Below are 26,920 nucleotides of genomic sequence, written 5' to 3' on the forward strand. Positions count from 1 at the left end.
GCGGTTCCTGATTGGTTGGAATTGGCGGGGTGATTTGTCGTCCGCTTGCCGAAGCGGCCTCGCGGTTAAGGCTTTGGCCCCGGCCCGGTCTGAGGCGCCGGCGGGCTGTCTGCTTTTCTCTCACACTCAGCTCTCAATGGAGGATAGTGCGAGAAAGCCCCTGAGCTGGCAGGCGAGGGAGCAGGTAAAGCAGAGCCGACACTGGCCGCTCTCGCCATCCACTCACAGCACAAAGTCTACGGCCTCAATTCATTCATTATTTATTTCATCCACAGCTCAAAGAGAGGTTGGCCCTGCTGAAGAAAGAATATGCAAAGACTGTGTATAAATTACAGGTAAATGTCCCCTTGTACAACATAACACTGGCATAATTTCTTCACCCAGAGAGTGGTGGGGGTCTGGAACTCACTGCCTGAAAGGGTGGGAGAGGCAGAAACCCTAACCAGATTTAAAAAGTACTTAGATGTGCACTTGGGACGCTGTAACCTACAGGGCTACGGACCAAGAGCTGGGACGTGGGATTAGGCTGGATAGCTCTTTGTTGGCCGCCGCGGACACAATGGGTCGAAATGGCCTCCTTCCGTGCTGTAACTTTCTATGTTTCTATAATATCTCATCCAAAGGACCCTCGGTACTGCCCCTCCGACAGTGCGGCGCTCCCTCGGTACTGCCCCTCCGACAGTGCGGCGCTCCCTCGGTACTGCCCCTCCGACAGTGCGGCGCTCCCTCGGTACTGCCCCTCCGACAGTGCGGCGCTCCCTCGGTACTGCCCCTCCGACAGTGCGGCGCTCCCTCGGTACTGCCCCTCCGACAGTGCGGCGCTCCCTCGGTACTGCCCCTCCGACAGTGCGGCGCTCCCTCGGTACTGCCCCTCCGACAGTGCGGCGCTCCCTCGGTACTGCCCCTCCGACAGTGCGGCGCTCCCTCGGTACTGCCCCTCCGACAGTGCGGCGCTCCCTCGGTACTGCCCCTCCGACAGTGCGGCGCTCCCTCGGTACTGCCCCTCCGACAGTGCGGCGCTCCCTCGGTACTGCCCCTCCGACAGTGCGGCGCTCCCTCGGTACTGCCCCTCCGACAGTGCGGCGCTCCCTCGGTACTGCCCCTCCGACAGTGCGGCGCTCCCTCGGTACTGCCCCTCCGACAGTGCGGCGCTCCCTCGGTACTGCCCCTCCGACAGTGCGGCGCTCCCTCGGTACTGCCCCTCCGACAGTGCGGCGCTCCCTCGGTACTGCCCCTCCGACAGTGCGGCGCTCCCTCGGTACTGCCCCTCCGACAGTGCGGCGCTCCCTCGGTACTGCCCCTCCGACAGTGCGGCGCTCCCTCGGTACTGCCCCTCCGACAGTGCGGCGCTCCCTCGGTACTGCCCCTCCGACAGTGCGGCGCTCCCTCGGTACTGCCCCTCCGACAGTGCGGCGCTCCCTCGGTACTGCCCCTCCGACAGTGCGGCGCTCCCTCGGTACTGCCCCTCCGACAGTGCGGCGCTCCCTCGGTACTGCCCCTCCGACAGTGCGGCGCTCCCTCGGTACTGCCCCTCCGACAGTGCGGCGCTCCCTCGGTACTGCCCCTCCGACAGTGCGGCGCTCCCTCGGTACTGCCCCTCCGACAGTGCGGCGCTCCCTCGGTACTGCCCCTCCGACAGTGCGGCGCTCCCTCGGTACTGCCCCTCCGACAGTGCGGCGCTCCCTCGGTACTGCCCCTCCGACAGTGCGGCGCTCCCTCGGTACTGCCCCTCCGACAGTGCGGCGCTCCCTCGGTACTGCCCCTCCGACAGTGCGGCGCTCCCTCGGTACTGCCCCTCCGACAGTGCGGCGCTCCCTCGGTACTGCCCCTCCGACAGTGCGGCGCTCCCTCGGTACTGCCCCTCCGACAGTGCGGCGCTCCCTCGGTACTGCCCCTCCGACAGTGCGGCGCTCCCTCGGTACTGCCCCTCCGACAGTGCGGCGCTCCCTCGGTACTGCCCCTCCGACAGTGCGGCGCTCCCTCGGTACTGCCCCTCCGACAGTGCGGCGCTCCCTCGGTACTGCCCCTCCGACAGTGCGGCGCTCCCTCGGTACTGCCCCTCCGACAGTGCGGCGCTCCCTCGGTACTGCCCCTCCGACAGTGCGGCGCTCCCTCGGTACTGCCCCTCCGACAGTGCGGCGCTCCCTCGGTACTGCCCCTCCGACAGTGCGGCGCTCCCTCGGTACTGCCCCTCCGACAGTGCGGCGCTCCCTCGGTACTGCCCCTCCGACAGTGCGGCGCTCCCTCGGTACTGCCCCTCCGACAGTGCGGCGCTCCCTCGGTACTGCCCCTCCGACAGTGCGGCGCTCCCTCGGTACTGCCCCTCCGACAGTGCGGCGCTCCCTCGGTACTGCCCCTCCGACAGTGCGGCGCTCCCTCGGTACTGCCCCTCCGACAGTGCGGCGCTCCCTCGGTACTGCCCCTCCGACAGTGCGGCGCTCCCTCGGTACTGCCCCTCCGACAGTGCGGCGCTCCCTCGGTACTGCCCCTCCGACAGTGCGGCGCTCCCTCGGTACTGCCCCTCCGACAGTGCGGCGCTCCCTCGGTACTGCCCCTCCGACAGTGCGGCGCTCCCTCGGTACTGCCCCTCCGACAGTGCGGCGCTCCCTCGGTACTGCCCCTCCGACAGTGCGGCGCTCCCTCGGTACTGCCCCTCCGACAGTGCGGCGCTCCCTCGGTACTGCCCCTCCGACAGTGCGGCGCTCCCTCGGTACTGCCCCTCCGACAGTGCGGCGCTCCCTCGGTACTGCCCCTCCGACAGTGCGGCGCTCCCTCGGTACTGCCCCTCCGACAGTGCGGCGCTCCCTCGGTACTGCCCCTCCGACAGTGCGGCGCTCCCTCGGTACTGCCCCTCCGACAGTGCGGCGCTCCCTCGGTACTGCCCCTCCGACAGTGCGGCGCTCCCTCGGTACTGCCCCTCCGACAGTGCGGCGCTCCCTCGGTACTGCCCCTCCGACAGTGCGGCGCTCCCTCGGTACTGCCCCTCCGACAGTGCGGCGCTCCCTCGGTACTGCCCCTCCGACAGTGCGGCGCTCCCTCGGTACTGCCCCTCCGACAGTGCGGCGCTCCCTCGGTACTGCCCCTCCGACAGTGCGGCGCTCCCTCGGTACTGCACTGGCAGTGTCAGCCTGGATTTTTTGCTCGAGTCACTGGAGTGGGACTTGAACCCAAAACTCAGAAGTGAGAGTGCTGCCCACTGACGCAGAAATGATATGTGGTGAGTGTAGCCTGCTCGAGAGGAAGAGGTGACTTTGGACCTCTGGTTCCCAAAGCTCTCCACCGCTGGGGGTTTCCTCACCTCGTGTCTGGGTCTGTTGTAGACTCACTGACAGAGATTAATCGCTGTGATTGGTCAACAACTCCATGATCATATCATGGGACTACCAGAATGGTAGACGGTGAGCTAGATGGACGATGGACCTTGGTCTTTGTCCGTCTATCAATTCCATTGTTCCTTATCTCTGTAATCTCCTCCAGCCTTGCAATCCCCCTCAACCTCGGCGCTCCACCTGTTCTGGCCTCTTGCGCATCCCCGATTTTAAACTCTCCACCATTGGAGCTGTGCTTTCAGCTGCTGCCAATGGTGGAGCTCTGGAATTCCCTCCCTAAACCTCTTTGTCTCTCTCCCTCTCCTCCTTTAGGACACTCCTTAAAACCTACCTCTTCGATCAAGCTTTTTGGTCATCTGCCCTAATATCTCCTTATGTGGCTGGGTGCCAGATTTTTTTGTGATAACACTCCTGTGAAGCGCCTTGGGACATTTTATTGCATTAAAGGCGCTATATAAATGCAAGTTGTTATTGTTGGCAGAGAAGCAAGTGGGTGTTCTTTTATAAAAAAAAAAAAGACTTAGATTTATATAGCACCTTTCATGACCTCGGGACGTCGCAAAGCGCTTTACAGCCAATGGAGTACTTAATAGAGTCATACAGCACGGATAGAGGCCCTTCGGCCCATCGTGTCCGCGCCGGCCATCAAGCCCTGTCTAATCTAATCCCATATTCCAGCATTTGGCCCATAGCCTTGTATGCTATGGCATTTCAAGTGCTCATCCAAATGCTTCTTAAATGTTGTGAGGGTTCCTGCCTCCACAACCCTTTCAGGCAGTGAGTTCCAGACTCCAACCACCCTCTGGGTGAAAAAGTTCTTTCTCAAATCCCCTCTAAACCTCCCGCCCTTTACCTTGAATCTATGCCCCCTAGCTATTGACCCTTCTACTAAGGGAAAAAGCTCCTCAGTATCCATCCTATCTATGCCCCTCATAATTTTGTACACCTCAATCATGTCCCCCCTCAGCCTCCTCTGCTCCAAGGAAAACAAACCCAATCTGCCCAGTCTCTCTTCATAGCTGAAGTGCTCCAGCCCTGGTAACATCCTGGTGAACCTCCTCTGCACCCTCTCTAACACGATCACATCCTTCCTGTAGTGTGGCGACCAGAACTGCACACAGTATTCCAGCTGTGGCCTAACCAGTGTTTTATACAGCTCCATCATAACCTCCTTGCTCTTATATTCAATGCCTCGGCTAATGAAGGCAAGTATCCCATATGCCTTTTTTACCACCTTATCCACCTGTTCCGCCGCCTTCAGGGATCTGTGTACTTGCATACCCAGATCCCTCTGCCCCTCCGTCTTGCCTAGGGTCTTACCATTCATTGTGTATTCCCTTGCCTTGTTAGTCCCCCCAAAGTGCACCACCTCGCACTTTTCCGGGTTAAATTCCATTTGCCACTGTTCCGCCCATCTGACCAACCCATCTATATCGTCCTGCAGACTGAGGCTACCCTCCTCGCTATTTACCACCCTACCAATTTTTGTATCATCCGCGAACTTACTGATCATACCTTTTACATTCATATCCAAGTCATTAATGTAGACCACAAACAGCAAGGGACCCAGCACCGATCCCTGTGGTACCCCACTGGCCACAGGCTTCCAGTCACAAAAACAACCTTCGACCATCACCCTCTACCTTCTGCCACTAAGCCAGTTTTGTATCCAATGTGCCAAGGCACCCTGGATTCCATGGGCTCTTAGCTTCTTGACCAGTCTCCTGTGCGGGACTTTATCGAAGGCCTTACTGAAATCCATGTATACCACATCCACTGCGTTACCTTCATCCACACACCTAATCACCCCCTCAAAAAATTCAATCAAATTAGTCAGACGTGATCTTCCCTTGACAAAGCCATGTTGACTATCCCTGATTAATCCTTGCCTCTCCAAGTGGAGACAAATTTTGTCCCTCAGAATTTTTTCCAATAATTTTCCTACCACTTATGTTAGGCTCACTGGCTTGTAGTTCCCCGGTTTTTCCCTACTTCCCTTCTTGAATAATGGTACTACATTAGCGGTTCTCCAGTCCTCTGACACATCCCCTGTGGCCAGAGAGGTCCTGAATATATGTGTTAGAGCCCCCGCAATCTCTTCCTTTGCCTCACACAGCAGCCTGGGATACATTTCGTCCGGGCCTGGGGATTTATCCATTTTTAGGCCAGCTAAAACCGCCAATACCTCCTCCCTCTCGATGTTAATATGTTCGAGCATATCACAGTCCCCCCGCCCTATTTCTATGTCTACATCGTCCTTCTCCATAGTGAAAACAGATGCAAAAAATTCATTTAGAACCCTTCCTACATCTTCCGGCTCCACACACAGATTGCCACTTTTGTCCCTAATGGGCCCTATTTTTTCCCTAGTTATCCTCTTACCCTTAATATACTTATAAAACATCTTAGGATTTTCCTTTATTTTGCTCGCCAGTGTTATTTCATGGCCCTCCTTGATCTCCTAATTTCTTTTTTAAGTATCCCCCTGCACTTTTTGTACTCCTCTAGGGCTTCCTCCGTCTTTAGCCTTTTGTATCTGCCAAAAGCCCTCCTTTTTTTCCTAATCCATTCTCGTATATCCCCTGACATCCAAGGTTCCCTGTGGTTTTTGGAACCACCCTTGACCCTTACGGGAACATGTTGCCATTGTATGATCTCAATCTCCCTTCTGAAAGCCTCCCATTGCTCCGATGCGGATTTTCCTACAAGTAGCTGATCCCAGTCCATTTTGGCCAGATCCTGCCTTATCCTATTAAAATCGGCCTTCCTCCCCCCACCCAATTTAGAACCTTTATTTCCGGCCCATCCCTGTCCTTTTCCATGACCACCTTAAATCTCACCATATTATGGTCACTGTCACCAAAGTGCTCACCTACTAGCACTTTTTCCACTTGGCCGGCCACATTCCCTAGAATTAGGTCCAGTACCGCCCCCTCTCTTGTAGGACTTTCTACATGCTGGCTCAAAAAGCTCTCCTGGATGCACTTTAAGAATTCTACACCCTCTGAGCCTTTCACACTCTGACTATCCCAGTTAATATTGGGGAAGTTGAAATCCCCCATTATTATTACCCTATTATTTGCACATTTCTCTGAGATTTGCCTACATATCTGTTCCTCTATCTCCCCCTGACTGTTTGGAGGCCTATAGTACACTCCCAGCAAAGTGCTTGCCCCCTTTTTGTTTTTAAGCTCCACCCATATGGCCTCATTAGAGGAACCTGCTAATATATCATCCCTCCTTACTGCAGTAATTGACTCCTTAATTAATATTGCGACACCCCCTCTTATACCTCCCCCTCTGTCTCGCCTGAAGATTCTGTACCCCGGAATATTGAGCTGCCAGTCTTGCCCCTCCCTCAACCATGTCTCCGTGATAGCAACAATATCATACTCCCATGTGTTTATCAACACCTTCAGTTCATCCACCTTATTTGCAAGACTCCTTGCATTAAAATAGATGCCATCCAGCCTTGCCCTTGTATATTTGCCCTGTCTACCAAGCTGACTTGTTTTTTTCTCTATAATTGGCAGCACATCCCCCCCCCCCCATTTCAGCTCCCCTCTGTATCCCATCCCCCTGCCAAGTTAGTTTAAACCCCCCCCCCCCCCCCCCCAACAGTGCTAGCAAACCTCCCCGCAAGGATATTTGTCCCGCTCTGGTTCAGGTGCAACCCGTCCGACTTGTACAAGTCCCACCTTTCCCAGAAGCAGGCCCAGTGATCCAGGAAAGTAAAACCCTCCCCCCTACACCAACTCTTTAGCCACGCATTCATCTGCTCTATCTTCCCATTCCTATACTTACTAGCACGTGGCACTGGGAGTAATCCAGAGATTACAACCTTTGAGGTCCTGCTCTTTAATCTGTTACCTAGCTCCCTAAATTCTTGATGCAGGACCTCATCCCCCTTCCTACCTATGTCGTTGGTCCCAATGTGGACCACGACCTCTGCCTGCTCACCCTCCCCCTTAAGAATGCCCTGTAGCCGCTCAGTGACATCCATGACCCTGGCCCCAGGGAGGCAACAAACCATCCTGGAGTCACGTTTGCGGCCACAGAAACGCCTATCTGTTCCCCTTACGATAGAATCCCCTACCACTATTGCTCTCCCACTCTTTTTCCTCCCTTTCTGAGCAGCAGAAGCGTCCCTGGTGCCAGGAAGCTGGCTGCTGCTGCCGCCTTCCCCTGGTGAGTCATCCCCCTCAACAGTATCCAACTTGGTATACCTGTTAATAATAATCATAAGAGTGGTGGTGATAGAAACCTGAAATAAAAATCGGAGGTGAACATGCACAGCAGATCAGTCAGCATTGGCAGGAGCTGAGAGCTTAATGTTTCTGGTGTGTGTTCTTCATTCTGACTGGTCCGACTCCTGTCATTTGGAGTGCAGTCACTGTGATTACGCAGGCAGACTTGGCAGCCAATTTGTGCACAGCAAGGTCCCACAAGCAAAGTGCGATGAATAATCAGATCATCTGTTTTTGATGTTGGCCAGAGCAGAAGAGCTCCTCCCCTGCTCCTCTTCCAATAGTGCCGTGAGATCTTTTACGTCCACCTGAACAGACAGACGGGGCCTCGGATTAATGACTCATTGAAAAGATGGCATCCCAGCAGTGTGGCACTCCCTCAGCACTGAACTGAAGAATCAGCCGAGATTACACCTGCTGTACCTTTCCAACATTTTCTGCAATGATCTTGACTATTTTGGTGGTGAATTGCTTTTCTATCAGGGTGGATGGGGAGGAGAAATCCGTCCGCTGTGATGTGTTGATATTTGTTTACCATATACCACGTCAGACAGTGTGAACTCACTAGGTCACGGGTTAGGCATTCTAATGAGTTATTCTGTGTGGTTTTAGCTGGTCAATCTCTAGCTGTACCCCTGCGCGCACACACTAAGGCGTTGATTTTTACCAAACTGCGCTTAAAGATCAGCTCAGCTCAGTTGGTATGACACTTGCTTCTGAGTCAGAACTTGACTACAGGACTTGAGCCCATAATTGAGGCTTATCTCTCACTAACTTTATGCTGGCTAGTCTGGTATTTATCTCTTATTTTCTGCCATTAGCGTGCACAGAAAGCTGAGCGAATGCGGAATCATGTTAAAAAAACCATCGCACGTCAGAATCAGCTGCTAGAAGAGCAGAGCATGACCCAACTCACAACTGGTAAGTTTTCAAAAAAATGCGGTTTAAAATTTAGAGTGGATCGTGTCTTTTAGTTGACTTCTTCTCTATCACAATGGCCTCAGTGAAGAAACTTTTCTCATAGTCGCGACGGGCTTTCCCACAGGAAGTGGAAAATGTAAAGGGACGTGTCACTGGGCTACCCGTGCATTCTGAGCAAGTGACAATGGGGAGTTGATCTGTTCCTCCACAGTCACCAGTGTGGTTTTGTAATCGGCACTGGCACGTGCATGAGAGGAAGCACCTTCCTTTGCCACCTCTGCCTTTAACCTTTCCTCCATGCTGATTAGGAACATAAGAACATAAGAAATAGGAGCAGGAGTAGGCCAATCGGCCCCTCGAGCCTGCTCCGCCATTCAATAAGATCATGGCTGATCTGATCCTAACTGCCAGTCCACTATCACAGAACCATCTCCTGAATCTAACAGAATTAGACACACGAAATAGGAGCAGGATCAGGCTACACGGCCCCTGGGCCCGCTCCGCTACCCACAGGGCCATGACCGATCCGAACCTAGACTCATATCCAAATTCCTGCCCGCTCCCCGTAACCCTTAATTCCCTTTACTTCTAGGAAACTGTCTATTTCTGTTTTAAATTTATGTAATGATGCAGCTTCTACAGCTTTTTGGGGCAGCATATTCCATGGACCTACCACCCTCTGAGTGAAGTAGTTCCTCCTCATCTCAGTTTTGAAAGAGCAGCCCCTTATTCTAAGACTATGCCCCCTAGTTCTAGTTTCACCCATCATCGGGAACATCCTCCCCGCATCCACCCGATCCAACCCCTTCACAATCTTATATGTTTCAATAAGATCGCCTCTCATTCTTCTGAACTCCAATGAGTAGAGTCCCAATCTACTCAACTGAAACAGGAGGAGGCCATTCAACCCCTCGAGCCTGTTCCACCTGCTGGCTAATTTACATTTGCTACACAGATGTTTTCACCAAAAAGAATACTTTTTAAGGCCAGTTCCCCTTTATATTCAGATTGTGCACCTGTCTCTGCTTCTTTCTCTCTCCCCTGAGGTAAAGAAATTCAGGGCCTAATGTGTGTTTCTTGAATCTCCTTTTTAAGGTGATGAGGCCTCACCAGTTTTGGATACACATCAGTCAAGCTCTTCATATCAGAGAAGCCAAGTCCCAGCAGAAGAAAGAAAGGAGAAAAAATCAGTGGTGACCTTTAACCTGGAGCCGGAAATCATAGACGTCTTCGGCTGCCCGAACGAGGCTTTGACGAGCACATGTGGAAGTGTTGAAGACCCTTCAGCGGAACCCTCCGCATTCCCAGTTGTGGAAACGGGCCCCGTCACACAGACAGACAGTCAGGTTCGGAGTCGTCTGAAACTGAAGAAAAAGAGGTCGTGTGAAGTACTGAGAAGGGGGGGGTGTGAAGCAGCCAGTGAGGTGAATGAATCTCTGGCTGGTGATGGAGAGCCCTGTGTTCGAGAAATAGAGGAACTGGATCCAGCTGTTAATGAAGGGAATTCAGCATCTTCCGTCCTTAGCAGAGACAGCGACGTCTCCGAGTCACTCGGCAGAGATGTGAAGGAGCATGTACGGCACCAAGTATTGCACGGTTCCACTCAAGCTGAAGAAGACTTTGTGTTGTTAAAGAGCGGAGCAGAGGAAGTGGAAGGTGATTGTGTGATTGTGCCCGTGGGCAGAGCTGTGAATGACTCTGCATGCTGCCGTCCTGGGGACAAGTCTCCAGCAGTGTCTGCATGCGAAAATGAAGCTTTCATTTCAAGGGACCCAGAGGTACTGACTGCAGATACCTGGCCGCAGCAAGCAAAGCCAAACTGCTCCGAAAACCTCACTGAAGCCTCCGAGAGCAACCTTAGAAGTGCGGCGGTAGCGTTAGAACCAGGTCAGCTGAAGACAAGTACTGCTGCACGTGAAGCTTCAGAAGATAGCCCACTGAACTCTTGTACCCTTATTGAGGGGCTTCTCTTCCCCGTCGAGTACTACGTGCGAACAACTCGACGCATGACCAGCTGTCAGCGGCGGGTGGATCTGGATGCAGTGATTCACAGTCACTTGGGAAAGTCCAGAAATGGTGGCAGAGGAAGATCTAGGAAGTCCACACGTAACCAAAGCAGTCCTGTAAAAGGCTCCCCCAAGGCTGAGGGAAAGATCAGCAACACGTTACTACTGTTTAACAGTCAGGAGGATGATGTTAGTGGGTCTGACGCAGCTTCCTCGCAGCGTGACTCACAGGCCCCCTGGAATATTGGTGTTGATTCTCAGAGTATTAAATCAAACCGAGAGAGCGGGAGAAAAGGCAGAGGAGGATCTATAAAACCCCAGCTCACTGATGCTGCGGTGTTTAAAGACCAGGAGCTTGCAGAGAGGACTTTAAACGACCACGGAATCCCTGATGATGTTCAACATGCTGAGACTTCCGATGTTCGGAGTGAGAAAGAGGGCGAGGAGGATAAAAGTAGCATTGGTCAGCCAGTGCCCAACACTAATAAACTGTATGGAAATACTGTAAATAACGCGAGTGCTCGTGATTTTTCAAGCATTACCAACTTTAATATCAAGAGTTCCAACCTGTCTCAGAATAAACTTAAACACATCGTGGAACCACTACAGAACTCTATCAAATGCCAGACCAGTGATGTGTTAGTAAGGCCTTTCAAAGAGGACGCCAATGATCTGTCGACAGCACAAGGGCAGTCTGTATCGAGTGTGCCGGAGCATCACTCGGGCTTAGACAGTGGTACTGACGGCCAGGAAATGGTCCCAGAGACCAAGCAAGATCCCTTTCTTGGCATCTCGTTGAGGAAGAGTTTCAGTGGTACAAGGCAATCGTTTCCAGTGGGGATTGACTCGGACGGAGAGGAAACTCGGTCACAAGTCTCTCAGCCCAGAAGGAGAGTGAGGCTCTCGAAAGGTGAGCACTGAGTGGGCGTGTATTGGTGTATTTTAAAAGATTTGACTGGCGGTGTCATGATTGATTCATTCTGACTGCTGACATTACTGTTAAAGCTGGGTAAAGCACATTAGTTTTTGTTTAAGAGAAGAAAAGAAAGAACTTGCATTTCTATAGCGCCATTATAATGGGGAATAAGGAGATGGCAGAGAAATTAAACAAATACTTTGGCCTAGAAATTGGGTTGGGGCGCAAATGTCGCCTGAGCGCAGGATTTAGCGCAGCGATCGGAGTGATACCGATCACCAGAAATTCAGTTTCAGTGCCCCTCGAGGGAGACGGGGCGAGGCTCGAGGTGCTCCACGTCCCTCTTAGGGCGCTGAAACTGAGTATCGCAGCGCAACGTGCGCGCTGCGGTACTGCAGGCCTTCCTCCCACTGTTAAGGGGGAGGTGCCTGCAACAGCGCGATCCCCGATCGCGAGTGCCGGCAAATGAGCCCGGCACCAAGGAGAAGTGCCGGGCTCTCGGGGAAACAGCCGGCAATGCCGCGGGGGGGGGGGTGGTTAGGAGGCCGGGGACGGAGGTGCTGGCAGGCGGTCGCCGAAAAAGGCGGCCGCCCCGCACCTCCACCTTAACTTGCGCCGCTGCCGGCACAGTAAGGCCCCGTGAACCGGGCGCGGGTAGTGAGTGGCGCAACTGCGCCGTTCGCTACCATATATCGCGAATGGGGCGCTGCGCACACCGATGACGTCATCGGTGGCGGCGCAGCGCAAATGCCTAACGCCATCATTAGAGCCCCTACTGAATATCGCCGGAGACGCAGCCAGTGGCGCTACAGCCACTGACTGCCTCTTTAGGCGCTAACAGGTGGCGCTACTCACCCAATTTCTCCCCCTTTGTGTCTGTCTTAACGGAAGAAGATGTCAAAAACTTCCCGGAAATAGTGGAGAACCAAGGGTCTATCTAGTGAGAATGAGGAACTGAAAGAAATTAGTATTAATAAAACAATAGTACTGGAGAAAGTAATGGGACTGAAAGCCGATAAATCCCCTGGACCTGGTGGCCTACATCCTAGGGTTTTGAAAGAGGTGGTTAGAGAGATAGTGGATGCATTGGTTGTCGTTTTCCAAAATTCCATAGATTCTAGATCAGTTCCCGTGGATTGGAAGGTAGCAAATGTAACCTCACTATTTTAAGAAAGGAGGGAGAGAGAAAACGGGGAACTACAGACCAGTTGGCCTGACATCAGTAGTAGGGAAAATGCTAGAATCTATTATTAAGGACGTGGTAACAGAGCACTTAGAAAATAATAATAGGATTGGGCAGAGTCAACACGGATTTATGAAAGGGAAATCGTGTTTGACGAATCTGTTCAAATTTTTTGAGGGTTCTAACTAGCAGAATAGATAAGGGGGAACCAGTGGATGTGGTGTATTTGGATTTTCAGAAGGCATTCGATAAGGTGCCACACGAGGTTATTAAACAAAATTAGGGATTGGGGGTAACATACTAGCATGGATTGAGGATTGGTTAATGGACAGAAAACAGAGAGTAGGAATAAACGGGTCATTTTTGGGTTGGCAGGCTGTAACTAGTGGGGTACCGCAAGGATCAGTGCTTGGGCCTCAGCTATTCACAATCTACATCAATGATTTGGGTGAGGAGACCAAATGTAATATATCCAAGTTTGCTGCTGATACAAAGCTGGGTGGGAATGTAAGTTGTGAGGAGGATGCAAGGAGGCTTCAAGGGGATATAGACAGGCTAAGTGAGTGGGCAAAGAACATGGCAAATGGAATATAATGTGGAGAAATGGGAAGTTATCCACTTTGGTAGGAAAAATGGAAAAGCAGAGTATTTTGTAAATGGTGAGAGATTGGGAAATGTTGGTGTTCAGAGGGACCTGGGTGTCCTTGTACACGAATCACTGAAAGTTAACATGCAGGTACAGCAAGCAATTAGGAAAGCAAATGATATGTTGGCCTTTAATACAAAAGGATTTGCATATAAGAGTAAAGACATCTTACTGCAATTATATAGGGCCCTGGTGAGACCACACCTGGAGTACTGTGTACAGTATTGGTCTCCTTATTTAAGGGAGGATGTAAATGCGTTGGAAGCAGTTCAGAGAAGGTTTACTAGACTAATACCTGGAATGGGCGGGCTGTCTTATGAGGAAAGGTTGGACAGGCTAGGCTTGTATCCGCTGGAGTTTAGAAGAGTAAGAGGTGACTTGATTGAAACATATAAGATCCTGAGGGGTCTGGACAGGGGGAATGTGGAGAGGATGTTTCCTCTTGTGGGAGAATCTAGAACGAGGGGTCACTGTTTAAAAATAAGGGGTCGCCCATTTAAGACAGAGATGAGGAGAATTTTTTTCTGAGGGTCGTGAGTCTTTGGAACTCTCTTCCTCAGAGGGTGGTGGAAGCAGAGTCTTTGAATATTGTTAAGGCAGAGGTAGATAGATTCTTGGTAAGCAAGGGGGTGAAAGGTTATCGGGGGTAGGCGGGAATGTGGAGTAATCGGATCAGCCATGACCTTATTGAATGGCGGAGCAGGCTCAAAGGGCCGAGTGGCCTACTCCTGCTCCTAATTCGTATGTTCGTATACGTATACTTGCCATAGAGGGAGTGCAACGAAGGTTCACCAGACTGGTTTCTGGGATGGGGGGGATTGTTCTATGAGGAGAGATTGAATAGACTAGGCCTATATTCTCTAGAGTTTAGAAGAATGAGAGGTGATCTCATTGAAACATACAAAATTCTTACAGGGTAGATGCAGGGAGGATGTTTCCCCTGGCTGGGGAGTCTAGAACCAGGGGTCAGTCTCAGGATAAGGGGTCGGCCATTTAGGACTGAGATGAGGAGAAATTTCTTCACTCAGAGGCTGGTGAATCTTTGGAATTCTCTACCCCAGAGGGCTGTGGAGGCTCAGTCGTTGAGTGTATTCAAGACAGAGATCGATAGATTTTTGATTATTAAGGGAATCAAGGGATATGGGGAATCAGGCAGGAAAGTGGAGATGAGGCAGAAGATCAGCCATGATCTTATTGAATGGCAGAGCAGGCTCGAGGGGCCAAATGGCCGACTCCTGCTCCTAGTTCTTATGTTCTTATTATGTTTCACAACCTCAGGACGTCCCAAAGCGCTTCACAGCCAATGGAAGTACTTTTTGAAATGTAGTCACTGTTGTAATGTACGGGGCTGGTGAGTAAGACCAGAAAGATTGCAATGATTTATAATTGAGCAGGTTCATGGTGTCCTTTAAGGAGTTGAACCTGTGTATTATTGTCATTTAATTAGGGCCCAAGTTATGAGTGTCTGTACTACTTGATCCTTAAGTAAAGGTTTTTTTTTTGGTTTTATCTTCAATAAATAAGCAATAAGACAGTTTTTAAAATAAAAATCAGATCTTTAAAGAACCAACACAATTATAAAGAGAATAGTTTGTTTCCAGTTTTTACAGCGACTGGGAGGGAAATCTAACTGATTAGAGACTGGAGACATCCACTGTTCTGTAATATATCTCCGTATAAGCATTAATCCCATTGCTGTGGAGCAAGCCTATTGCAAGGGGATCCTGGCGCCCTCGTTCACTGCACTGTAGATGGGTATATGCCCCATGAGTGGCCCTGTAAGTATAATTAAATGAAAACTTGGGATGCAGTGGTTGCCTCCGGCCTGTATATTTGCTTTGCCCATTTAATGATTTGCCTAATTTCTTCTGTGACTGTGGAAGGCTCATTATGGATAAACTGATACAGCTGTGGAGCAGGCTTGGCGGACCCGCTGGTCCTTTCCTGCCCATCAATTTCGTATTCAGTTTTGAGGTTTCTGATGTAATGAGATTCGTGTTTTGCCAATAGGTAGCAGCTATCGTAGAACACGTGCTGGCTCCAGGAAGCTCGCCGCGAGACTTGAAGACAGGGCGCTGGCGTGCTCCGAACCTTTACCCCCTGTTAAAAAGCCTGTTGTCAAAAGGCTGTTTTACAGCCTGGAGGTCTGCGATTTTGACCTCCCCGACGAGGAATACGGTCTACTCAAAGAGAAGCTAAGAGCCGAGGCATTGAGGAAATCACTTCTTCCGTCCCAGCGCGATGGGGCTGACTGTACCGTGGAAACTCAGGTGGAGACTGACCACTGGGATACAGGGCACTGTGAAAATCCGCATTCACAGGACATCAAACAAGTTGCAGAAAACCTTGAGGAACCCCTCCCACAAAGTAAGATGGCTCAGTCATTCCTAAAGCAAAAGATCTTAATATTCTAATCAAAATACATGGTTATTTTTTTAATGCCCAATATTGACCTTTTTCTCTGAGTGCCAAGTTAGGTGTCCTTAAACTAATGTACTTAGACAGAGGTAGGACACACAGTAGTACAGGTTTATCTTCTTGCTGTTGTGAGAGCTTAATCAGGCCAGATATGTATAATCTGTACCCATGCAGTCCGATTATTTGTGCACATTAAATATGGCCTGTATGCATGTAAGGCCTGTAATAGTGGTAAAGATGTTCTGTGCTGAGTGTGCAGGCTGATCTGCAGCTCTTAGTAACTTGGGTAGCACCTCAGCTAGTGGCAGACTACGCGAGACTCCTTAAACGATAGCAAAATACTGCAGATGCTGGAAATCCGAAATAACAACAGAAAATGCTGGAAAAACTCAGCAGGCCAGGCAACATCCGTGGAGAGAAAATAGAGTCAACGTTTCAGGTCAAACCCTTTGTCAAGACTGAAGGCCAGGCTGGGAGAGAACAAAAGAGAAGTGAAGAGACATTAAGAGGTATTCAAAACGAGACGAGATGGTGATAGGACTAGTGGAGACAAAAGACGGCTCTAGATTAGGTGTGAAATGCTCTGGCAGAATGGGAGACAGCTGCCATGTGGGAGAGAGAAAAAAGGGGGGGAAAGGGCCAAAATAAAGGTGTGGATAAAAAATAAGTAAAAATGTAATAGGGGCCGAGGTTATGATCTGAAATTGTTGAACTCGATATTGAGTCCGGAAGGCTGTAAAGTGCCTAATTGGAAGATGAGGTGCTGTTCCTCGAGCTTCCGTGGAACAATGCAAGAGGCCAAGGACGGTGAGGTCTGAGTGGGAATGGGGCGGAGAATTAAAATGACAGGCGACCGGAAGCTCGGGGTCACCCTTACGGACTGAACGGAGGTGTTCCGCAAAGCGGTCTCCCAATCTGCGTTTGGTCTCCCCAATATAGAGTTCAACAATTTCAGATCATAACCTCGGCCCCTATTACATTTTTACTTATTTTTTATCCACACCTTTGTTTTGACCCTTTCTCTCCCCCCCCCCCCCTCTTTTTTCTCTCTCCCACATGGCAGCTGTCTCCCATTCTGCCAGCGCATTTCACCCCTAATCTAGAGCCATCTTTTGTCTCCACTAGTCCTATTACCATCTCGTCTCGGTTTGAATACCTCTTAATGTCTCTTCACTTCTCTTTTGTTCTCTCCCAGCCTGACAAAGGGTTTGACCTGAAACGTTGACTCTATTTTCTCTCCACGGATGTTGCCTGGCCTGCTGAGTTTTTCCAGCATTTTCTGTTGTTATTTCGAGACTCCTTAAAGTTGGACTGAAACAGTCTCCAGTACCTGAGAGAGAGTAAATTTGAAGTTTACATTTTGTCTGGTTAAACCGCATCAGGAGTACAGCGTTCAGTTCTGGACACCACACCATAGGAAGAATATATTGGCCTTGGAGGAGGTGCAGCTCAGATTCACCAGAATGATACCGGGGCTAAAGGGGTTATGAGGACAGGTTGCATAGACTAGGCTTGTATTCCCATGATGAATATAGAAGATTAAGGGGTGATATAATTGAGGTGCTTAAGATTAAAGGAGTTGATAGGGTAGAGAGAGAGAAACTATTTCCGCTGGTGGGAGAAACCAGAATGTGGGGGCATAACCTTAAACTTAGAGCCAGGCCATTCAGGGGTGATGTCAGGAAGCACTTCGCACAAAGGGTAGTGAAAATCTGGAACTCTCTTTCTCCCCATCCGCCCCCCCCCCCCCCCCCCCCCAAAGAAAAAAGTTGTTGAGGCTGAGGGTCAATTGAAAATTTCAAAACTTGGATTAATAGATTTTTGTTAGGCAAGGGTATCAGGGATATGGAACCAAGTTGGGTAAGTGGTGTTAAGATACAGATCAGCCATGATCTAATTGAATAGCAGAACAAACTCGAGGGCTGAATGGCCTGTTCCTGTGCCTGCTCTTGGTATCTTACTGAACGATATGCTGCATTGATTTTTGTAATAGAACAATTTTAAAATGTACCATAGCAGGTTGACCAGCATCTGAGAGAGAAAGAAAGAGGAGGGGGGTTCTGTTTCAACTGAGAGGAGGTTAGCAAGCAAAAGTATCGTTTGCACACACATACTGCACATAGAGCAATCTGCTTATACAGTGACGATAGGTTTCAGTTGTGACGTTTTTAAACTTCCCATTGATAGGTGAACATCAGAGTAATGATAGGATTATTGTTGCTGTGGTGAAATATTTCATCCGCGTAATTGAGAATTTCCCATTTTTGGCTGTTGCCCACCTAAATGTATGGATGATTATCCATATATGGAAATATATCAACGTTCCTTCATCGTCGCTGGGTCAAAATCCTGGAACTCCCTACCTAACTACACGGACTGCAGCGTTTCAAGATGGCGGCTCACCACCACCTTCTCGAGGGCAATTGGGGATGGGCAATAAATGCTGGCCTTGCCAGCGACGCCCACATCCCATGAGTGAATTAATAAACATGCGATACTAGGGGAGATGAGGTAGGTTTTAAGGAGTGTCTTAAAGGAGGAAAGAGAGGCGGAGAGGTTTAGGGAGGGAATTCCAGAGCTTGGGGCCTAGGCAGCTGAAGGCACGGCCGCCAATGGTGGAGCGATTAAAATCGGGGATGCGCAAGAGGCCAGAATTGGAGGATTAAGCCCAGTTTTTTAGTGGCACTTAGAATATTAGGGATGGGCAATAAATGCTGGCCTGGAGGTCGAAGTCCTGAAAACAGCCTTTTGCCAGCAATGCCCACATCTCGTGAATGGATAATAAAAACAAGTTGCACACTAGTCAGTCATTTTAAGGCTCAATAAAAGTGAAAGCTAGAACCGTGTAATGGACCCTATTAATACACATGTTTTTCACCCAGAGAGTTCTGACTGCGCGGAATTGAGCAGGACCCCAGAAGAACCAGCGGCAGATGATGTCATTTGCCCTTACGGTCAGGAAATGCCGAAAACTACACCCGGCCACCAACTATCTTCCAGCATTCTGCTGTCAACACCATCCTGTACTCTGCAGGCAGGGAGCACCCACCAGCCGGACCGAGGTGCAGGTAGCCCTGCGTTCCCTTCACTTGGCTTCACGCCTGCGTCTGGTTCTCCAGTACTTTCCCAAAGCACGCCTGGAAACCAGGATTCGTCCCAAACTGGCGCACGGTCACTTGTGTGTGAAGATGTTCGGAATACCGATGGGAAGTGTGGGCAAAGGTTACAGACGCCTGCTGAAGGATTGGCGCCGCCTGATTTAAATCAGTCCAGTCCAGCAACAAGAGAAGGCACTCTGTGTATTTTGCCGGCGAGGGAACATCTCGATAAGAAGGATGAGAGACCCGAGGAGCACTTCCATGGCAATTGTGAGACTACGTTCAATCAGCCAGAGGTGCTGAATGAAGACAGTGCTGTGGAATTTTCTGCAGAGGATGCTGTAATTGAAGAGGTAAGATTTTTTTATGACACATGCTGGTTAGTGTGGCGATGAGGTTTGTTGTCACGGAGTGTTAGAGTGCAGGGTAATGCCCACCGAGTCCTGATCTTGAGTGTGCTGATGAGGACGAGGTGCAAAGCAGAGGTCCAAGACTGTCCCACAAGGGGATAGGTTATCTGGTGGCCCACTCTGCTGAGCCAGCCTGCTGTAACTTGCCTCCCCTCTGGTGAAAGGTGTGTGACTGAGGGGTGCAGAACTGAAGAGGACAGTTCTTTTGGTACTTCTCTGGTCTGTCCTTGCTGCGGAGAGCAGCAGTTTCTATCTGTAACTATATAAGTCTCCGAAACAGCAGAAGTGCAATTATTATATCAGTAATGTGTGTTAAATCTGCCACCTCTGGTGGCTATTCTCTTGCCTCCATTCCCTGTTTTTAATGTTACCCTGAATGCATTAGCCTCCATTCCCTGTTTTCGATGTTACCCTGAATGCATTAGCCTCCATTCCCTGTTTTCGATGTTACCCTGAATGCATTAGCCTCCATTCCCTGTTTTCGATGTTACCCTGAATGCATTAGCCTCCATTCCCTGTTTTCGATGTTACCCTGAATGCATTAGCCTCCATTCCCTGTTTTCGATGTTACCCTGAATGCATTAGCTGGAGACAGCATTAACTACGAATGTGTGTTTATGTAGCAACTTGGCAGTTTTTACCTTTGGTTCATTTTGAAACAGAGATGGTGGAGAGCGCACTGGCTTTCTACACACGACTAGAATCCAGCAATTCTACACAGGTTGTCTGTAACGTTTTTAACTAACTTTGTGGGGTTTTTTTTGTAGGAGAAGGATGATGCCTTGACTCCTGCACTTCCTGCCAGCCAGTTAGAGCAAAAACTGAAGAGGCAGACATTGCAGTTAATCTCCAAGATACAGGTTAGTAAACACTGACCAACGTCAGGATTAAAAAGGCAACGTTTTTCTCTGCAAAGGGACGGAGATACCAGTGATATCGACCTGATTTAAAAACTGGGTCAATGGTTCAGAATGATGACCAGCTCTGTACTTACCCCTGAGAATGATGTTGGGAACTGGGTATGGTTGCCCCAACTCCTAGGAAATCAGTCATCACAAGAGTAGGAGGAACAATTGTTTTCTTTGAAATAGGAAATGAGCTTTTGCTCCTACAAAGGGGCAAATTTGTACCTGTTCTAATCAAGATTCAGGTGTAGATATAGGGGCCGGTTTTATGAATGCACGCTCCCAGTGGGTAGCCTTGTGATTTCACAATCTGCACGGCTTGTGGGAGAGGCTCTCCATTGCGAAAAGCGGTCCTATAGAGCAGCCTTAGTTGCTGTTGTGAGGCAGACTTGCTCTGTAATAGCAGTGGCTCATCAACGTATTAATATTTAAGGAGGCTAAATGCTTTTATCGCTTGTATTTATAGACTCCGTCCACTTCCTGCATCACTGACATGTGCACAGTATTCTGGATAGTGAAAGAGGCCAAAACTTTATGTATTGCCTGCGCCTGTGAAACAGCAGTGTTCCTGTGGGCCCCACAGCTCAACCAATGGACTAATAGCCACATGTGGGCCTTCGATAAGGTAAGGACGCCTGTGCTTACCTCGTTGCTGCAGATTAGCTGAATTTGATCTGACTGTCTAGTATTCAGTGCTAAATGATTCACTTTTAACATATTTAAAGTAAATGTTTGACCCAAATGATTTAAATTCTGACAGAATTGTGGATGCCTTGTCGAAATTATAAAGTTTAAAGCCTTATCAGTCTGTCTTGTAACATCTGCACCACCTACAGCTTAATGAGGGTCTTCCCCATACAATGGAGTCTTTGGAAAAAGTTGAAACCGTGTTTAATAAGAAACAGTATTGGCGCTACAAGTTGGAAAACAACACTTCTGCACCTTTCGCCTCTCGGTTCTCCTCCCCTCACTCCCAAAAGATTCTTCTAGGTTTTGCCTTATGTACCCAGCTCCTCTTCCCCTGGGTTGGGAGGAGCCTTAACTCCACCTTCCTACAGCCAGGCCCCTCAGGATTGTTATACATTGTACATCTGGATTAAAAAAAGAAGGTAATATTTAAAGGATGATCTACTCTAGATCCCTAAAATATCACTGGGTTACTAACAGATATGACTTTTACTGTGTCTCGAACACCTTTTAAACTTGTCTGGTGCGCTTAAAGCAAACGTAACTGTTTTTGTTTTTGTAATACCCACTGGAAATGTTATGTACGCTAAGTATGGTTATCAACCTTTAACTTAGACACTGTATTATCATTGTTATAAATCCCTGGGTTAAAGTTGCCCATGTGAAGGTACGGCAAGAACTTTTAAGGACACAATGTGACTAAGAGCAGACTTTCCATAATTCTGCACCAGTATCAACTGTTGCAGACAGTGAGGCTGCGCAGTCTCCAGGCAGAAACCCCAGGAGGAAGGGGTGGAGTCGGGTTTTTTCGAGCGGGAAACGGGAGCGACTGGAAGAAAAGAGGGCAGGAGCTCTGAAAAGAGGGCTCAGGAGGCAAATGGCTGCTGCATCCCGTCCCGGGCTTTCAAACTCAGCCGCCGCCCTTCGTATTAGTAGCTCTGCATCCAGAACTCAAAGTGGGATTCAGTGATCGTGAAGAGAATTCAACGAAGGGGTTCGGAGTCGTAAGTCTTGCAGACATTATACATACCATGAGCTCCAACTTAAGCGCGCCAACGAAAGAGTGCACTCGAATTTGGACACAGGGACAGATTCTCCTTTGAATCCATATAAATGGAGAATGTATGTTTATTATGTCTAGATTCATTCTAATGTATGCAAATGTCTAATTTAGGTCATTGACCCGTAATCTTCTTATACTGTCTGACGTTAAAACTATAAAGTAAGATAATTAGAATTAAGCCATTGTAGTAGTGATCTCCTTACTGGACTATAGAATACTGTCTACAACAGAGACCACATCTCACATATATCTAGAGAACCGTGAAGGGGTTACATTTTGTACTGGTGAATATAGCAGGGCAGGCAGGTAATTGTGCCACTGAGCCATCTGCCAGAGGACGCGTAAAAGCAGGCCAGAGATCTGCTACCTCCACTTTCCCCTCCCACCCCCACCCCCACCCACCCGCCTTTGTCTGTAGGGAGGTTGTTGGGGCGTCCGCTGGGCACCTTCCTACTGTGACGAGGCTACAATTAGGAACTCGTCTGGAATCTCAAATCAAATAGGTACCTCTGCGTCATCCCAATCTGGTTTCACATCACAAGTCACTGATGTCCCAGTGCAAGACAGCAGCTTATCCGATTGGGTATCTTCACAGACCGGTTGGCAACTGTTTAATTTTGGTTTTGTGTACAGCTGGTATATTGTGTTTTGGAATCAAAGCTCAGCAGGAAATGGGCTGAAAAGACTATTCCCGATTGTTGTGATCAGTGCTGAGGTACAGGAGCCCTCTGCTTTTTGAAGTTTTTACCTGATTTCAGTGTTGATTTGGTCTCCACTTTCCCCCCCACCCCCTGCAGGTTCCTATAATCGAACTCATCCCCATTCCAGATGCTGTGAACATCCTGTGCGTGGCCTTTGGAAGCCTGGAGATAAGGGAAGTGAAGTAAGGCAACAAAGTGCATTGACAAAACCATAGAAATACTGCAGAACTGATTGATTATACACACACACACACTCACACAATTTAATGTTCTGGCCCAACCTTTACATCCTGACGCACTTTCTTCCAGTCGGATATTTGTGGTAATTATATTTTCGCAGACCCGGTGTTCTCACCAAAATAATCAGTTCTACAGTATATTGCATTTTATAACCAAACTGTTGAAATTGACACTCCCCCATAGTTCTTTGCACCATGGGCATGTGGTGACATGGAGTGATGGGAAATGGGTTTGCACACTGCTGAGCCGAGATATGGGCACAGAGCACAGGCCAGCTGCTTCCTGACATAACGGGTGGGGAAAGCCACAGGCGCATCCTCCCTGGCCCACTTAGACACCCCTTTTGGCAACTGGCTTCAGACTGGCACAGGCAAAGCCTGCAGCGACCCTTGGCTGTAGATACTGAGTAGTGTGATGACACTAGGGGAAATTATTTTCTAAGAAAAACTATATTTCAGTTCTGAAGCGAGCATATTGGCACAGACTGTTAGCACTCTTTCTGTGTTAGTACTTGGGTTAGTTCCCAGTCTTTCTCAGCCATGCCATTAGAGGAAGCACTGAGTGGAGACTAGTCATTACCTCACTTGGGCTGGTTTCAGCAGTGGTTATGGAGCAGAAGTGCAGAAGCAGGACATCTGTTCGTTCAGTCTTTGTGGGACTTCTGTGTGTGGCTTCATGAGGGGAGATGAGACTTTATTTTTTAAGAACAGATAAAAGAGCGTGTCATAGTGAGGAGTGATTAATGTTAAAGTGCATTAATAAACAGCTTTTTAAAGAGGGTTTAACTTGAATTTTATAAGCATATATGCAACTATTCCCTTGAATACAGTGTGGCTTCACTTTCAGTTAAAGTACAGTATCCACGCACTGTAAAGAGCTTTACTCTGTATCTAACCTGTGCTCTACCTACCCTGGGAGTGTTTGATGGGACAGTGTAGAGGGAGCTTTACTCTGTATCTAAGCCGTGCTGTACCTGCCCTGGGAGTGTTTGATGGGACAGTGTAGAGGGAACTTTACTCTGTATCTAACCCGTGTTGTACCTGCCCTGGGAGTATTTGATGGGACAGTGTAGAGGGAGCTTTACTCTGTATCTAACCCGTGCTGTACCTGCCCTGGGAGTGTTTGATGGGACAGTGTAGAGGGAGCTTTACTCTGTATCTAACCCGTGCTGTACCTGCCCTGCGAGTGTTTGATGGGACAGTGTAGAGGGAGCTTTACTCTGTATCTAACCCGTGCTGTACCTGCCCTGGGAGTGTTTGATGGGACAGTGTAGAGCGAGCTTTACTCTGTATCTAACCCGTGCTGTACCTGCCCTGGGAGTGTTTGATGGGACAGTGTAGAGGGAGCTTTACTCTGTATCTAACCCGTGCTGTACCTGCCCTGGGAGTGTTTGATGGGACGGTGTAGAGGGAGCTTTACTCTGTATCTAACCCCGTGCTGTACCTGCCCTGGGAGTGTTTGATGGGACAGTGTAGAGGGAGCTTTACTCTGTATCTAACCCGTGCTGTACCTGCCCTGGGAGTGTTTGATGGGACAGTGTAGAGGGAGCTTTACTCTGTATCTAACCCATGCTGTACCTGCCCTGGGAGTGTTTGATGGGACAGTGTAGAGGGAGCTTTACTCTATATCTAACCCGTGCTGTACCTGCCCTGGGAGTGTTTGATGGGACAGTGTAGAGGGAGCTTTACTCTGTATCTAACCCGTGCTGTACCTGCCCTGGGAGTGTTTGATGGGACGGTGTAGAGGGAGCTTTACTCTGTATCTAACCCCGTGCTGTACCTGCCCTGGGAGTGTTTGATGGGACAGTGTAGAGGGAGCTTTACTCTGTATCTAACCCGTGCTGTACCTGCCCTGGGAGTGTTTGATGGGACAGTGTAGAGGGAACTTTACTCTGTATCTAACCTGTGCTGTACCTGCCCTGGGAGTGTTTGATGGGACAGTGTAGAGGGAGCTTTACTCTGTATCTAACCCGTGCTGTACCTGCCCTGGGAGTGTTTGATGGGACAGTGTAGAGGGAGCTTTACTCTGTATCTAACCCGTGCTGTACCTGCCCTGGGAGTGTTTGATGGGGACAGTGTAGAGGGAGCTTTACTCTGTATCTAACCTGTGCTGTACCTGTGCTGGGAGTGTTTGATGGGACAGTGTAGAGGGAGCTTTACTCTGTATCTAACCCTTGCTGTACCTGCCCTGGGAGTGTTTGATGGGACAGTGTAGAGGGAGCTTTACTCTGTATCTAACCCGTGCTGTACCTGCCGTGGGAGTGTTTGATGGGACAGTGTAGAGGGAGCTTTACTCTGTAACTAACCCGTGCTGTACCTGCCCTGGGAGTGTTTGATGGGACAGTGTAGAGGGAGCTTTACTCTGTATCTAACCCGTGCTGTACCTGCCCTGGGAGTGTTTGATGGGACAGTGTAGAGGGAGCTTTACTCTGTATCCAACCTGTGCTGTACCTGCCCTGGGAGTATTTGATGGGACAGTGTACAGGGAGCTTTACTCTGTATCTAACCCGTGCTGTACCTGCCCTGGGAGTGTTTGATGGGACAGTGTAGAGGGAGCTTTACTCTGTATCCAACCTGTGCTGTACCTGCCCTGGGAGTATTTGATGGGACAGTGTACAGGGAGCTTTACTCTGTATCTAACCCGTGCTGTACCTGCCCTGGGAGTGTTTGATGGGACAGTGTAGAGGGAGCTTTACTCTGTATCTAACCCGTGCTGTACCTGCCCTGGGAGTGTTTGATGGGACAATGTAGAGGGAGCTTTACTCTGTATCTAACCCGTGCTGTACCTGCCCCGGGAGTGTTTGATGGGACAGTGTAGAGGGAGCTTTACTCTGTATCTAACCCGTGCTGTACCTGCCCTGGGAGTGTTTGATGGGACAGTGTAGAGGGAGCTTTACTCTGTATCTAACCCGTGCTGTACCTGCCCCGGGAGTGTTTGATGGGACAGTGTAGAGGGAGCTTTACTCTGTATCTAACCCGTGCTGTACCTGCCCTGGGAGTGTTTGATGGGACAGTGTAGAGGGAGCTTTACTCTGTATCTGACCTGTACTACACCAGGTGTATGCTTAATGCCGAAACAAAGTGCTTAAAAATGGTGAACTGTTCCATTCCCAGCACTGATGCCCTTCACTTTGACTGCAGATTCATCAAACTCTTTGGGGGGAAAATTCGGTTGCTTTGCGCCTCCCGTTGGCACCCTAAGTGGGCGCTAATGGGTTGCAATGCAACTAGCGCCCAGGCGTGGCGATGTTTGCGCCGCTCGCGAAATTGACCAGACATTTTGCGGCGGCACTAAACACTACCGCCACGATCTCCTGCGCCCGCAGATCGTGACGTCAGTCGAGCGTGCAGCACCCCGGAGTGAATATTGAGTGGTGTCCCCTGCCTTTCCGCCTGCCGCTAGCAACAACAGGTTGAGGGGAGCGTTTTGCAGTCGGGAAGGGACTGGGGGAGCGCTATTTAAAGGCGACCGCTTCCTGCCTCTTTTTGTCGGTGACATTTTTGCACCACGCATTCTGAGAGAAAGAGAGACACTTCTGGAGAGATTCAACGCTGTGTGAAGGAGTTTTGGGTACTGAGCAGCACTTTGCAGGTTCATTTTGATTTGACCTTCCTTGCATCGATTTAGAAGAGTCTATGGGGGCTGCACTCTGAGCTCTTTCCCTGGGCCTCTCCATTGTTTTTCCAGCAGATTTGATGTACAGGTCTCTCCAGGCCGAGATTCAAGGCTGCAATGACCAGGATGTGGATGGAGAGCAAGATCGACCCTCCCCTTTAAGAACTGGCCGGTGCCAGTGTGTCTGTGTTCCATTGCTGACTGACATCACATGAGCTTCGCCAGCGCTCTGAGGTAGCGCCTCGCTCTTCGGCATTAGCGCCTTAAGAGAGGTGGGTAGCGCCTGATTTAGTGCTCCAATCACCTCCAGGGGCGATAGAAGCCAAGTTTGCAGTCGGAGGCGATAATTAGCGCCAGGCGCTAAACTTTACGCCCCAAGCGGGGTGATACCAAATTTCTCCCCCTTTTTATATATAAAAAAAAATCCATTATTTTTACCCAGAGTGCTGCTGCAATCCTAATAATGGATGCAAGAGAAATGCAGTACAGCAAGTGACCTTGCAGCTCCGCTCGTGGCTGTGTTGAAGACAGACAG

The 26,920-nt window shown here is 49.8% G+C and overlaps 1 protein-coding gene across 2 annotated transcripts in view; it reads left to right on the plus strand.

The window, feature by feature from the left end:
• Nucleotides 1–22: 22 nt before the first annotated feature.
• palb2 (partner and localizer of BRCA2) overlaps nt 23–26,920 on the plus strand; it is a 40,248-nt gene continuing 13,350 nt past the window's right edge. The window contains exons 1-9 of one of the 2 annotated variants that reach the window (XM_086000088.1): nt 23–184; nt 276–335; nt 8,398–8,497; nt 9,593–11,413; nt 15,259–15,615; nt 18,549–19,117; nt 19,942–20,034; nt 20,546–20,704; nt 22,627–22,712. In XM_086000088.1, coding sequence (XP_085856214.1) covers nt 137–184; nt 276–335; nt 8,398–8,497; nt 9,593–11,413; nt 15,259–15,615; nt 18,549–19,117; nt 19,942–20,034; nt 20,546–20,704; nt 22,627–22,712 — 3,293 coding nt within the window. In that variant the 5' untranslated portion in view covers nt 23–136. The remainder of the gene's footprint in view (nt 185–275; nt 336–8,397; nt 8,498–9,592; nt 11,414–15,258; nt 15,616–18,548; nt 19,118–19,941; nt 20,035–20,545; nt 20,705–22,626; nt 22,713–26,920) is intronic. The other variant, XM_086000089.1, reaches the window with a different exon arrangement.

This window comes from Somniosus microcephalus, chromosome 11 (assembly GCF_052327205.1).
Source record: "Somniosus microcephalus isolate GS21.2 chromosome 11, FLI_Smic_1.0, whole genome shotgun sequence".
NCBI lineage: Eukaryota > Metazoa > Chordata > Chondrichthyes > Squaliformes > Somniosidae > Somniosus > Somniosus microcephalus.